We start from the raw sequence: 13,128 nt of genomic DNA on the forward strand, positions 1-13,128 counted from the left end.
ATAATTACCCTTGTATGAAGAGTATTGTGTTTTCTTGAAGCTGTGATTTGCGGCACATAAAAACTTTAACGGGTCTTTTTTCCTTGTAGACTTAACAGATCTCTCTATTTATAGGTTTGTGGACATATCAAATGCTGTTTGTTTTTTCACATAGATTATACTCATGATATTGGTGAGTGAGGGGCTGTTAATTTAAGTTCGGTTTGTTAGTTTGCATCAGCATGGTCACAAGTCTTGGTGGATGATTAATCGGCAGGGGACAAACTAATTTGTAGGGGTACGTTTTAATAGTTTTAATAATGATCGATAAAACAATAATGATCTTTCTGACACGTGTCCAAGGTACATAATAGTACCAACTCTTATGAAAATTAATAGAAATTTTTTTTTTTATTGGTGGAATTGACGTGAATGCATGGGTGATCATTAGCATTAACTATTCATCCACCGGTCAAAATTAACCATTCTCTAGTGACTAATATGGTTAAATAATACTCTCTTCATCTCATTTTATGTGAGTTTGTTTGACTTTCACGGAGATCAAGAAAAAGTAGTACTCCCTCCGTCTCATTTTAATAGCCTTTTTAGAATTCGATTGTTGTCCCAATATAAGTGATTTTTTCTTGTTTTCATACATTGTTTAGTAGGTGAATTTCAATTTTGCCCCTCATTATTGCAGTTTATATGTTCTATGCAATATAAATAGTAAAAGGATAAATTTTTTTTACAAATATGACAACTAAAAAAAGACGAAGGAGATACTAAAAGGCCATACAACAAATTATTAAAGTCGAACCTCGGATAATTGATAGTATTATTAAAGTTGAAACAATGACAATGGTACAGCCTGACACCAAAAATATCATAGAATATTGGATAGTTCATGAGAAATAGTAGTCTAATACATTTACGCTAAAAATATAAAAATATAGATGAATACTTTTCAATGAAAAAAATTGCTCGTAATATATTAAATCAATTATTTATTAGAGACAAGGAGTTAGACAAGAATGTTCGAATACTTGGTTAGTACTCTCCATCTTGAACATCCTTATGTCATTGATGGCTGAAAAAGCTGTGTACTAGACTACGGCTAATCAATCTTACGGAGCTTCACCACCTCCTACGGGATTATCAGTTCTTGCAGCTTACGGCGAGACCGTAAGCACCCCTGCATAGTTAAGCCGTAAGCACCTCACAGCCCACACACCAGCTTGCTAAACCCAGAACCCTTTCACAGGTTTCCTTAGTCCAGCCTTTGCAAACTCTTTTCGAATTAACTTAAAGTACTGATAGCAAAAAGGCTCTTATGAACTACAACTTCACTACGGCTACAGCGATTACATCCCCCGACCTACTACGGGACCGCAGCCCCTTGCGGCCTTGCCACTACGGCAGCCACGTCATCTCATCATCAGCTGCTTCCCATTAGTCATCCCAGATTTTACGGAAAACACTCCACCTGTCATTTTATCCCCTCCTCGTCACCTGCTTCCATTTAGTGATTCATGCAAGTTTAGTGGGACACCTCCCACCTGTCACCTAGCCCCTCCCCATCATCTACTCTACTCTACAAACAAAAACACCTGTCTTTCACTCCTGATAACCCGGATAATGACTCATCTCCATGATAATATAAAAGGAGAAAGCGAAAGCAAGATAAAGGGGGAAAAAAGAGGAAAAGGGTCCAGACAAGGGCCAAAAACCTTCTGGTGATGGCCATGATACGCTACGGCATCCTAGCAAGTTTCCATCGGCCATCAAATGGCGCCGCCGCCGGGGACCGAGCATAGTTGCCTGGTGTTACTTACCACTATATTATGATAACCATGATCACTGATATAATCTTGATGCAGGCTACAACGACATCTTGATGTGACTCTAAAGACGACATCTTGCTTCATATATACCAGACATTCCTTTACTACTGAGAAGGCATCCAAGTTTTATCAGCAAAGCATGGCAAGCCTGAACTTCAATAAAAATCATATCGACATGGATACTCAGCTCACTAATATTTAGTCATTAACACCTCACCAGGTATTGCTCTTCAACTCACCTATCTGTTGCCTTCTTGTAGTGCTCCCCTATCTTGTCCTCAAACTCGCGATCAAAAACCCCGACACGCTTTCTTTTATATTATTATGTTTTTATCTATACTTAACTTCTGCATGCATAGTTAGGAGTAGTTAAATAGTCCTGCACTTGCTCCTTTTGCCTACTCTAGCACTTGCATGTATCCTCCTTAAATTTATCAGTGGTGTGTTTGTGTAACACTCTGACACACTTATTGATGGCCAAGCTTCGTGTAATTAACTAATTATAAGCCAATGTATATGCAATATAAAACTTTGCCTGCAACTGTCCAGTAATGATCACCCAGGCCGCAAAACTTCTATTTTGGATCCATCAAACATGTCGTATACATGTCCTTTGTGCAGACATTAATTAAGAAAAAAAAAATTAAAATATCTGTTTTGATATCGTTTTTGTCAACTGGTAGCTTGGAGCAACTGTTACATCTTACATATAGGTAATCTATTTTCTATGTTCTGATTATGTCATCTGTTCTTCTACTTTCTATATTCACGGCCAACACTCACGCTGCGGTCCTTTAGCTTTCAATGTTTTCTTTACTAACACTTAAAATCAGTACATTATATGCTAATTTTTCGCCTTTAAGACTCCTTTCTGGTCATTTCCTTTCGTTTTTAGCACAAATATATATTATGTAAAGTACAATTACGCTACTTTGACAACACCCTTTTACAGTGATATCGTGCTTTAGTTCTAGAGTTAGTAACTTTAACAAACAGGAGCTGAAGCGTCGAGTAAAGATGCAAAGTTTGTCAAAAAAAAAAAAAGAAAGAAAAAAAAAACCGGAGATGCTATCAAGTTAAAGATGGAGGCAGTGTTAATGGTGAGTATGATTAGCGCGGTGAGCAAACAAGTCAAGGTAAGCACTCTCACTACGAATTTTACTAACGATGCTGCGACTAGTATTGATGATGCGTGTTAAGCTCTATGTTAACTGTGCATAATCTCTTTTATGGAGGACTGTTGAAAACACGATATGTCTTGATCAGATTTATTTTGCTAAACCACTATATACATATGTGACTGTATAAACAAACAAACTTTGTGCATGAAAGGGTGACACTGTGTAATAAATGAGTAAGGCTACCGCCCTTCTTTCTTTTACACAAAACAGAGCTTCGGCCCTCACTCAATTTTCTATTTGTACTATATTCGACTGCAAATGGACAACCTTATCTTTAGGCTTTAACAGAGTACCTTGACATCATGCATTACATAATCTGTTACTTATTTATTACAAGTCTAAGATATCATTTCAAGCTGCGTTATAGCTCTCACCTTCCCATATATATATTAAGATAGATAGGCTTTAGTTTACTACATGCATGCATAATCTTTTGTCCACACTGTATATCCTCTTGAAAACAGTGAAACTTTTATGTGAATATTTTGAAACACATCACCTTCTTGCTCTGGAAGCCAAGGATACCAAGAGCTTTATCTTTACATTAACCCATACATATTTTCAGTTATGTTAGTTAGAGCTGTATATCGACGTCATTTTGCCTCTAATTGTTCTCGCATTACATTTTGTAGTTCAACTAATTGATCCCTCATTGTCCACACATATCCATGTCTTTATTAAGCATTTAATTTGTTATTATTATTTATTTCAATGTATGATTTTAGTTAAACAATTACAAGGCCTAACTTTATAACCTAATCTCTACCCAAAGGGGCAGCTAACAAGAGATTAATAGAGACATTAAACATACAATAATCATAGAATAATCCAGATTAGCTCTCCTAATTATATCATATAACATCACATATGACATATGTTTTATCTTATTCAATATATAATACATAAGTTGTATCAAGTACAGCTTTTGAAAATCCTTCTGTGAGTAATAATTTAACCAAATTTACAACCCATTCACACAAAACATCGTCCCCTGTTAAACGTGCATTGTACTCGAATAATTAAACTTATAAACTAATTTTAGTTGTGAGTTCGTAACAACAAAATTCATAGCTCACTTCAGCAAAAATTGTCCCCTAATTAATTAGTAATAGCCTTGCCGCGACGCAAGAAAAGCATAAAACCAACTCGCTAGATAAAGGGGGCATTGTTTCGATTTTATTAAATATTTATTCATTGAGCTTTATTTCTACTTAATTACTTTGCTCTAGCACTCTTCATTATTTGCTTATTACGATTTCTTTAGCCTTTTCGCCAACTACGTGTTCACTATTACATAATTCCCTGAATATCATTTGTGGTTACCAATTGCTGCTTTAATATCATTTGTGATTACCAACTGGTGCTTTAATAATTCTGTTTGTATGGTTTTTGTCACGCACACATTATTCACCAGCACTTTTTTGTTCTAACATATGTGGTTTACGGAGCCACGGCTACTATCAAAAACAGCCAACATATGTGGCTTACGGGCCACGGCTACTATCAAAAACAGCCAACATATGTGGCATATGGGCCACGGCTTTTATCAAAACAGCCAACATATGTGGCTTACGGGGCCACGGCTACTATCAAAAACAGCCAACATATGTGGCCTACGGGCCACTGCTTCTATCAAAACAGCCAACATATGTGGCCTACGGGGCCACGGCTATTTTCAAAAACAGCCAACATATGTGGCCTACGGGGCCACGGCTACTATCAAAACAGCCAACATATGTGGCCTACGGGGCCACGGCTCCCCCTATCAAGACATCCAGTATATGCGACCTATGCGGCTATGGCTCCTCTCAAACGGTCAACAGGTAACCTTTACGAATAAGGCACATATATATATATTGTTCATGCATGATGAGTTGATGAATAAGACGCACCTGATTTCAACTTTCTTAAATTATTTTTAGATGATTTATTTATGTAACGAGAATTTGTATTACTTAAACTGCAAGAATGTAATTTTTAAGCTGATATAAGATCTTGTATGCTATAACTAATAGTTTATGGCAGAAAAGTTGATTAAATTCGAGTCCCAAAATGTTTAATCCTGCGTGCTTGAGCATGTAACTTGATTATAGTTAGCGTCTCGTCTTTCACTTTATGTTACAATTTATAAGTGAATCTTATACACTTAAGTAAATATCTTTGTTCACTGTCTGCGGGTACTACATTCTACGTATATATATATATATACCTATGAGATGAATGCTGCATAATCATACACATTTTTTCTTCTTGTGCTAACTAGCTCGACCACTAGAACACATCTTTAAACAGTGAAAACTCAAGACTTACATCTTAAGTCTTTTCTTTCGGATATTGTTGATTTTAACAGGGCCTTTAATAAAGATAGTCTCGCATAAATCGTTAGATATCCTTCTTAAAATGGCACACTTGCTTACGGATGTCCCTGCTATTTTTGCGGTCGGATTCATTTCAAGCAAGTAAAATAACTTGTCCAATCAATGCAATAATGCCCCTACGACTTTAAGCACTACATTGAAAAAATAACAACCATAGGGGCATCTGGTGGCTTCGCCCGGGCACCTTGGCAGTCCAGATCCCATCACTGTTTTCGCCCTCGAGACTAATGAACAATAACTTAGGGCGTTGTTATGACTGATATTTTCTATAAAATCCATCAGGCCTGAAAACCGGTGAATTCCATCACTTCTTCTGTGCGGGATCATCAAGTATGCTGAACGCATATATGCCCTGTGTTGCACCAGTTACCAGTACTAACACCCTCCGTGACTCCATGCTGAGGGATGCTGATCCGGGGCCTAATTACGCAGAACTCATGGAGAAATACATTTTCAAAAAAAGATGTTAAACTCCCAACAGGAATCAAAATGCTTCCGGAGCTAGATATTGTGATTAAAATACTCAACAAAATGAAGACAACTAATTAAACAGGTGCCCCTGGAAGTAGTGCGATATGCTTTTGGCTACTTCACTAAATTTCAAAAACTGGTTGTGGACCTCATTTTAGTTCCCCTGGCTACGGTTTCCTTTATTTTTCTATCTTGAAATCAGATTGTATCATTATATATGGCTACAAGTTGGTTTATGATATCTTTGCTTTCCCACACTTTCTTAACACCTATTTTAGTCAACATAAGTCGTCATTCACCGGTAGCTACGACTTGAGTTGGATTGTTTAAGGTGATCTTCAATACCAATTTATATTAACACCAAATCTATTCTCTCATGACTATAATTTTTCTTCATAACTAGTTTTACCCATGATTCTCGTTTATCACCCTAAAGATCACACAGTTAACCTTTGCAGATGAGACTGCCTTTAACAATTATATACAAGATATTAGATATTTAGGTTGTGAAAAGTTCAATTAGAATACTTTCTTCAAAATAGAGTTTACATCGTAGCTTTCTATCAGCGAGCTCCGTATATTGTCACTGTCCGGTTAGCAAAAGGGTTTATATTAGCTTCCTTTAGAGTATTTGGAAGATCTGTGACTTTGTGCAAAATGTATTCAAGTTTTACTTTTTTAACTGGTTCCTACGGCTTCCTGAAGAAAGCCTAGCAACCATAGGGGCATCTGATGGCTGAAAAAGCTGTGTACTAGACTACGGCTAATCAATCTTACGGAGCTTCACCACCTCCTACGGGATTATCAGTTCTTGCAGCTTACGGCGAGACCGTAAGCACCCCTGCATAGTTAAGCCGTAAGCACCCCACAGCCCACACACCAGCTTGCTAAACCCAGAACCCTTTCACAGGTTTCCTTAGTCCAGCCTTTGCAAACTCTTTTCGAATTAACTTAAAGTACTGATAGCAAAAAGGCTCTTATGAACTACAACTTCACTACGGCTACAGCGATTACATCCCCCGACCTACTACGGGACCGCAGCCCCTTGCGGCCTTGCCACTACGGCAGCCACGTCATCTCATCATCAGCTGCTTCCCATTAGTCATCCCAGATTTTACGGAAAACACTCCACCTGTCATTTTATCCCCTCCTCGTCACCTGCTTCCATTTAGTGATTCATGCAAGTTTAGTGGGACACCTCCCACCTGTCACCTAGCCCCTCCCCATCATCTACTCTACTCTACAAACAAAAACACCTGTCTTTCACTCCTGATAACCCGGATAATGACTCATCTCCATGATAATATAAAAGGAGAAAGCGAAAGCAAGATAAAGGGGGAAAAAAGAGGAAAAGGGTCCAGACAAGGGCCAAAAACCTTCTGGTGATGGCCATGATACGCTACGGCATCCTAGCAAGTTTCCATCGGCCATCAGTCATAAGGTAACAAGTGAAAAAGGAAAACGGATGTTTATTGATAAAATATAGAGAAAAGTTGGCTAAGACGTAGTAGTTCTAGTAATACACAAACAAATTAACTTGATCCTAAAGCCAACCATCTCATTTCACATGCTGCAATGATACAAACAGGTGGCCACCGCGATGCTACTTTATTATCACAAGAGGAATGTGACGAATTTTGTAGAAATCTTGGCCTTCCACGCCATCTATCACCTTAACTTTATCTGTGAATTCTCTTTGCATACCGGAAATAGAGAGTTGTTTTAAGGAAGTCAAGTGTTTCAATCCTTCTGGAAGCATGTCCAACTCTAAGCACTTGCTGATAATCAAAAGAGTGAGATTTGGCATGGCTCCTTCTTCCAACCTCCATTTTCTTAGACCTTTAAATTTAATGAGACGTAGTACCTCAAGTTTCGGAAAACTCATAGCAGAGCACACTATGTCCCCGTCCATATGAGTGTTTTTCACAGATTGTAGAGATAAAAAACGTAGGTTGGGAATCTTTCCTAGTAATATCATCGGATTTTCCTCAAATATAAGCTCATTCAAGGTTAGCTTTGTGAGACGTCCAGAAAAACAAGTGCAGTCACACGCCTTCGGAAATACACATGCAGATGCATATATGTATAACGAATCGATGAAACAACACTCCAAAACTAAAACCAAATCAACTTCTGTTCCTGTCTCAGTAATCGAAATATCTGTGTGACGCAATTCCCTGAATTTGGCAAAATCAATAATAGTTTGGGTCGTGAGGTTTTCCTTGACTATCATTTGCCCTTTAAAAGCTTTGAGTTTGGGTAATCGAAGGAGATCATGTGCATCACAATAATTAGAGTCAAAACCGTACAACAGTTGTAACTCATTTAAACCTCCCAATCTCAACTTCTTAGCTCTGCCTCTAACTGACATATTATCCGGGAGGCACAAATGATTTAACAACTTGAGCTTCCAAAGAACATTTGGTATGCTCAAGGACAAGGTAGCTAGCATTCCTAATTCAAGGGTTTCCAAATTTCTTAGCTTCGCTATTGATGATGGCAAAATATCCAACTCACAATAGTATAAACTCAAATGCTTCAAGTAAACTAGCTCCGATAGGCTTCTTACATTTTCCTTGCTTAATTTACAGTACTTGGCTGTAAAAACTCGAAGCAGTTTAAATTTGTCAAGAGTAAATATATTGTTTGGCCACACTGGAGGGTCGTGGTAGTTCTGATCATTCCAAAAGAAAAGAGATCGAATTTGTGCAAGTACTTGTCCATCATAAGGTTCCAACACATCTCTGTTAGCATTATATGAGCGAACACACAATCTGCGTACTACGCCTGCTTTGGATCCAATGTCAAGTTTGCGCTCTAAATCAATAACATTCATCACTCCTTGCTCTTTTACTTTAGACCAGCACAAATCTTGAATTAGATCATGAACAACACATTCTTCGTACTTCGACCAGGAGTCATTTGCATACTCACGTAATCTAACTGTAACAAGACTTCGATGTGCTAATTCATCCAGATAGCGTTCGGCTACGTCCAACATCATCTCCCCCTGTGCTCTATCTTCCACTGATATCAGACCCTCTGCCATCCAAAACATGTACAAGTCCTCAGTCTGAATGATTTCATCCTCTTTATAATTGGCAAAACAAAGAAAACAATGTCGCAAACGAGATGGTAGATTGTCATAACTCAAGCCTAAAACCTGTCTCACTGTGCAGTATTCATCATCCTCAGTCACTCCCTCGCCCTTGCCCAAGTAGAAAGTAATATCATTGTTTATTTTCTCCCACTCTGTCAACAAATGTTTGCCTTTAAGAATTCCTCCGAGTGCTGATATAGCAAGTGGTAAACCTTTGCATCCTTTAACCATGTTCCTTCCGATTCTTTCCATCCCCGAGGCCACTGGTAGCTCTGTAAAAATAAAAGTATGTATGGCATGTTTGATTATAGTATAGATTACATTATAAACATTAACTATAAATTTTCTTTCATACTTGTTGAATTAATTCAACTACTGCCTATCAACCAAATATCATTATACATTTACACAAGATTCACATAACAAGCTGCTTGCCAGTCGCCTATTGGGGAGCTAGGGAATTATTTTGGTGGAGACATGAAAAAGTAGCAACAACTTCAAAATTTACTCTTTATACTTGTATATACATTTTCTAAGGTAAATTACTCGGGAGATCTGTTTTTGTTGTAATCACCTACAATTATCAAGTATGTGGTACAAAATATTAAGTACATATCATGCTCTTATATACATTCATATCAGTTGACAAAAACGAGAGTTCGTAGAAGTAACCTGGCTGGTCATATATTCTTGTTTTCCTAGAAAGTAGCTGCCAGCCCTCATCTTCTGTCAAACCCGGGATCTTACAAACTGACCCAATTTCTGCCACCGTTAGGTTACGAGTGGTGAGTAAGATCTTGCAACCACTAGTCGTCTCACCAAGTGGGAATGCAGCCTGCAACTTTCTCCAAGAATCAACATTCCAGATGTCGTCAATATTAACTATTAAACACTTCTTTTCTAGTTGAACTTTGCGTAGTCCATCGACCAAATCAGGATCCTCCATGTTTGAAACTTCCCCCTTCCTATCATCAGGGAGAAGTTGTTTAAGGATTCCTTTAAGAACTTTTTCCCTGTCGAATTGCTGGCTGATACAAACCCACGCGAAAGCTTCGAAATGATCTCTGATCTTAACATGATTATAAAGTTTTTGAGCAAGTGTAGTTTTCCCTTGGCCTCCCATTCCCCAGAGTGAAACTACTTCAAAATTCTCATCTTTCTTCATCAGATCAGATACCAGCTGATCTATCTCCTTCTCCATCCCAACAAAATCTTTTTCAACATCATGAGAATAAAAAGTTCTTTGTGGAATTGAGGTTTCTCCCTGTTCTAGTCCTGTAATACCAAATGTTGGTAGACTCTGTCGGATATCAGCTAGTTTAGCTTTTATACTATTGATCTCCATAGCAACATTGTGGCGGCTTATCAAGTGACATGTGATGCAAGCTGATCTTCGTAATGCCTCCTTGAAGCCTGAGTTGGTTGTAGCTTGCAGTGCAAAAAGCTCGATCACATCTTCTGTTCTGAACGCAAGCTCTTGGATCTCATTCACCCAGCCTCGCACTCTTTCATCTTGAATTTGTCTCTTGTCAGCTTCTTTTAAGAAATTCTGCATTCGCTTGAGGTCATCGCGAACCTCGTTCACTTGGTTGGTCACTCCGTATAAGAGTTTAGATTCAGAGATTAACAGATCTCCCAGTCTTTCAACTGCGAAAGATACTACTGCGTCGGCCATTTCTACAGTATCAGAAACCAAATTGAAGCAAAAGAAGAGGAACAGCAGACAAAGATAAGATGCATTATTAGTAAACCACTAACCATTGGTAAAGACTAGAGGCCCTCACAATAGTACAACTGCTTTTCGAATGCTACTATTTAAAGAAAAATCTATATCATTGTGGAAAAGTAATACTCCCTCTGTCCTAATGGGACGTATAAATTCACTATTTGCATGTATTTTCGGACCCTAAAAAATATAATTTATTATGTTTTTTAATTTTTCTCTTTTTTTGAACTAAAAGGTAAATATAAAACTTTTATTCATGTAAAAAATTAAAAAAATATTATGAAAATGTACTTTAAAAGAGTCTTTAAAAAAGGTGCTAAAAAGTAAAGTATACAATTCATTCGGACGGAAAAAGTATCAAAATGCATATCATTTCTTATTTTTTAATCAGTTTAATGACCTTTTAACGCTTAAAATTTCAGGACATGTAACAATTTGTTTTCAATATTTTATGCACAGGACAGAAAATTGTTGATCGGCTTGCATTAAGTTTTAAAAATGTTGAGGGCATAGATCTCTTAAAGGACAAACAAGCTCTACAGCGTCTAACAGAGACCGCAGAGAGAGCTAAGATGGAGCTATCGACTTTGACCCAGGCAAATATTAGGTAAGCAACATGTAAATGTAATATCTGGAGCTGCTGATGGGCAAACTAGTGTTGATATTAATGTCCTTCAGGGTGAGAGGGAATTTGTTAGGGACAACAAATCTCTTGGGAGCTTCCGTCTTGACGGAATCCCACCAGCTCCACGTGGAGATCCCCAGATTGAAGTCAAATTTGACATTGATGCAAATGGTATTCTGTCTGTTACTGCTGTTGACAAGGGTTCTGGGAAGAAGCAAGATATTACCATTACTGCAGGGGCTAGCACCCTGCCTAGTGATGAGGTGTGTTGCATATTTCTTTCGCATTAATTAATAATTACTAAATTGTGTCCTCCCTCCCTCCTAAATTAGATGAACTCGTTGACTTCGGCACATAATTTAAGATCCATTGACCGCATAGCTACATTATTTATTTTTAAAATTTAACTTTTGCAAATAAAAATTAAAATATGAAATTTTTGTTTGCAAAAGAAAAAATAAAAAAATAAATTTCGAAACTAGATGGTCAATGCACTTTAAATTACGTGCCCAAAGTCAACAAACTCATCTAATTTGGGATGGAGGGAGTAGCATTCAAGTATTATAATAATTATTATTATTTAACCAAAAAAATTATATATATGATGATAACTAAATTTTGGAATTTTGCTATGAATATGTGCTTCTTATTTACTATAATTCTAAAACATGATAACAAAATATAGAGTTGCTCCATAAATTAAATTATTTGAGTTTTAAAAATTAAAACAGATAATTTAGTTGACAATATTATTCTTTTGGTGGATAATCGTCATATTACAAAATCCTTATCTGTATGGAAGTATTTTCTAAAATGGATAGTTCTTGAAGACATAATAATCTACTACTTTTACATGAAAATAACAATATAAAACTAATACTTTACGGCGAAAGAAAATTACTCGCAATACATTGAATGAATTATTTATTAGAGATAAGGACATAAACAAGAATGTTAGAGGACTTGGTCAGTGCTCACTGCTCTCCATCTTCAACATCCTAAATTGGCTAAGACGTTGTTCTAGCAAGACACAAACAAATCAAATTGATCCAAAAGCCAACTATCACATTTCACATGATGTAACATAAAGAATCTGATGAATTTTGTAGAAATCTTGGCCTTCCACGCCATCTATCACCTTAACTTTATCTGTAAATTCTCTTGGCATAGAGAAAATAATGAGTTGTTTTAAGGAAGTCAAGTGTTTCAATCCTTCTGGAAGCATGTCCAACTCTAAGCACCGGCTGATATACAATTGAGAGAGATTTGGCAAGGCTCCTTCCAACCTCCATTTTCTTAAACCTTTAAATTTAATGAGACGTAGACTCTCAAGTTTCGCAAAACTCATAGCAGAACACACCTGTTGGGCCTCCAGCCTAAGACTGAAAAGCCCATCAAAGTAAAGCCCACAAGCTACAACACATGAGCAAGCAGTATAAATAACACAGAAGTAGATCGGGAAAAGGGGTTGGAAACTTGAGGCTACCTCCTCCTGTAACAAACTATGAGATATAATATATACACACAACATATTTACTCTTTATGGTCCAACATTTGGCGCTAGAAGGAGGGGCCTCTTCATCCAACCACACACATAAACAATACACACAAGAAAATATACATACAGAGCCAACCAAGCATGGCTCGGAGGGAAGTTCAGATTGAAAAAGGAGACTCACACACTTTTCATCTCTACAACGGAAAAGCAAATCGGAGCAGTAGATCGAACACCTGTAAGACAGCCTACAACAATATCACCGGATAAAATGGAGGAAGATGAAGCTTTGAGATCTGAATACAGATCGGCGCCAAAAACACATGAGATCT

General features: G+C 37.4%; 1 protein-coding gene across 1 annotated transcript; it reads right to left on the minus strand.

The window, feature by feature from the left end:
* Positions 1-7,303: 7,303 nt before the first annotated feature.
* LOC108194914 (probable disease resistance protein RF45) lies at positions 7,304-10,750 on the minus strand. Its single transcript, XM_017361850.2, has 2 exons — positions 9,623-10,750; positions 7,304-9,222 (listed from the first exon to the last, which is right to left on the minus strand). Exons 1-2 carry the CDS (start codon positions 10,623-10,625, stop codon positions 7,454-7,456), a joined length of 2,772 nt encoding a protein of 923 aa, XP_017217339.2. The 5' UTR covers positions 10,626-10,750; the 3' UTR covers positions 7,304-7,453.
* Positions 10,751-13,128: the final 2,378 nt, after the last annotated feature.

The sequence above is a fragment of the Daucus carota genome, chromosome 7 (genome assembly GCF_001625215.2).
Source record: "Daucus carota subsp. sativus chromosome 7, DH1 v3.0, whole genome shotgun sequence".
In the NCBI taxonomy this organism is placed as follows: domain Eukaryota; kingdom Viridiplantae; phylum Streptophyta; class Magnoliopsida; order Apiales; family Apiaceae; genus Daucus; species Daucus carota.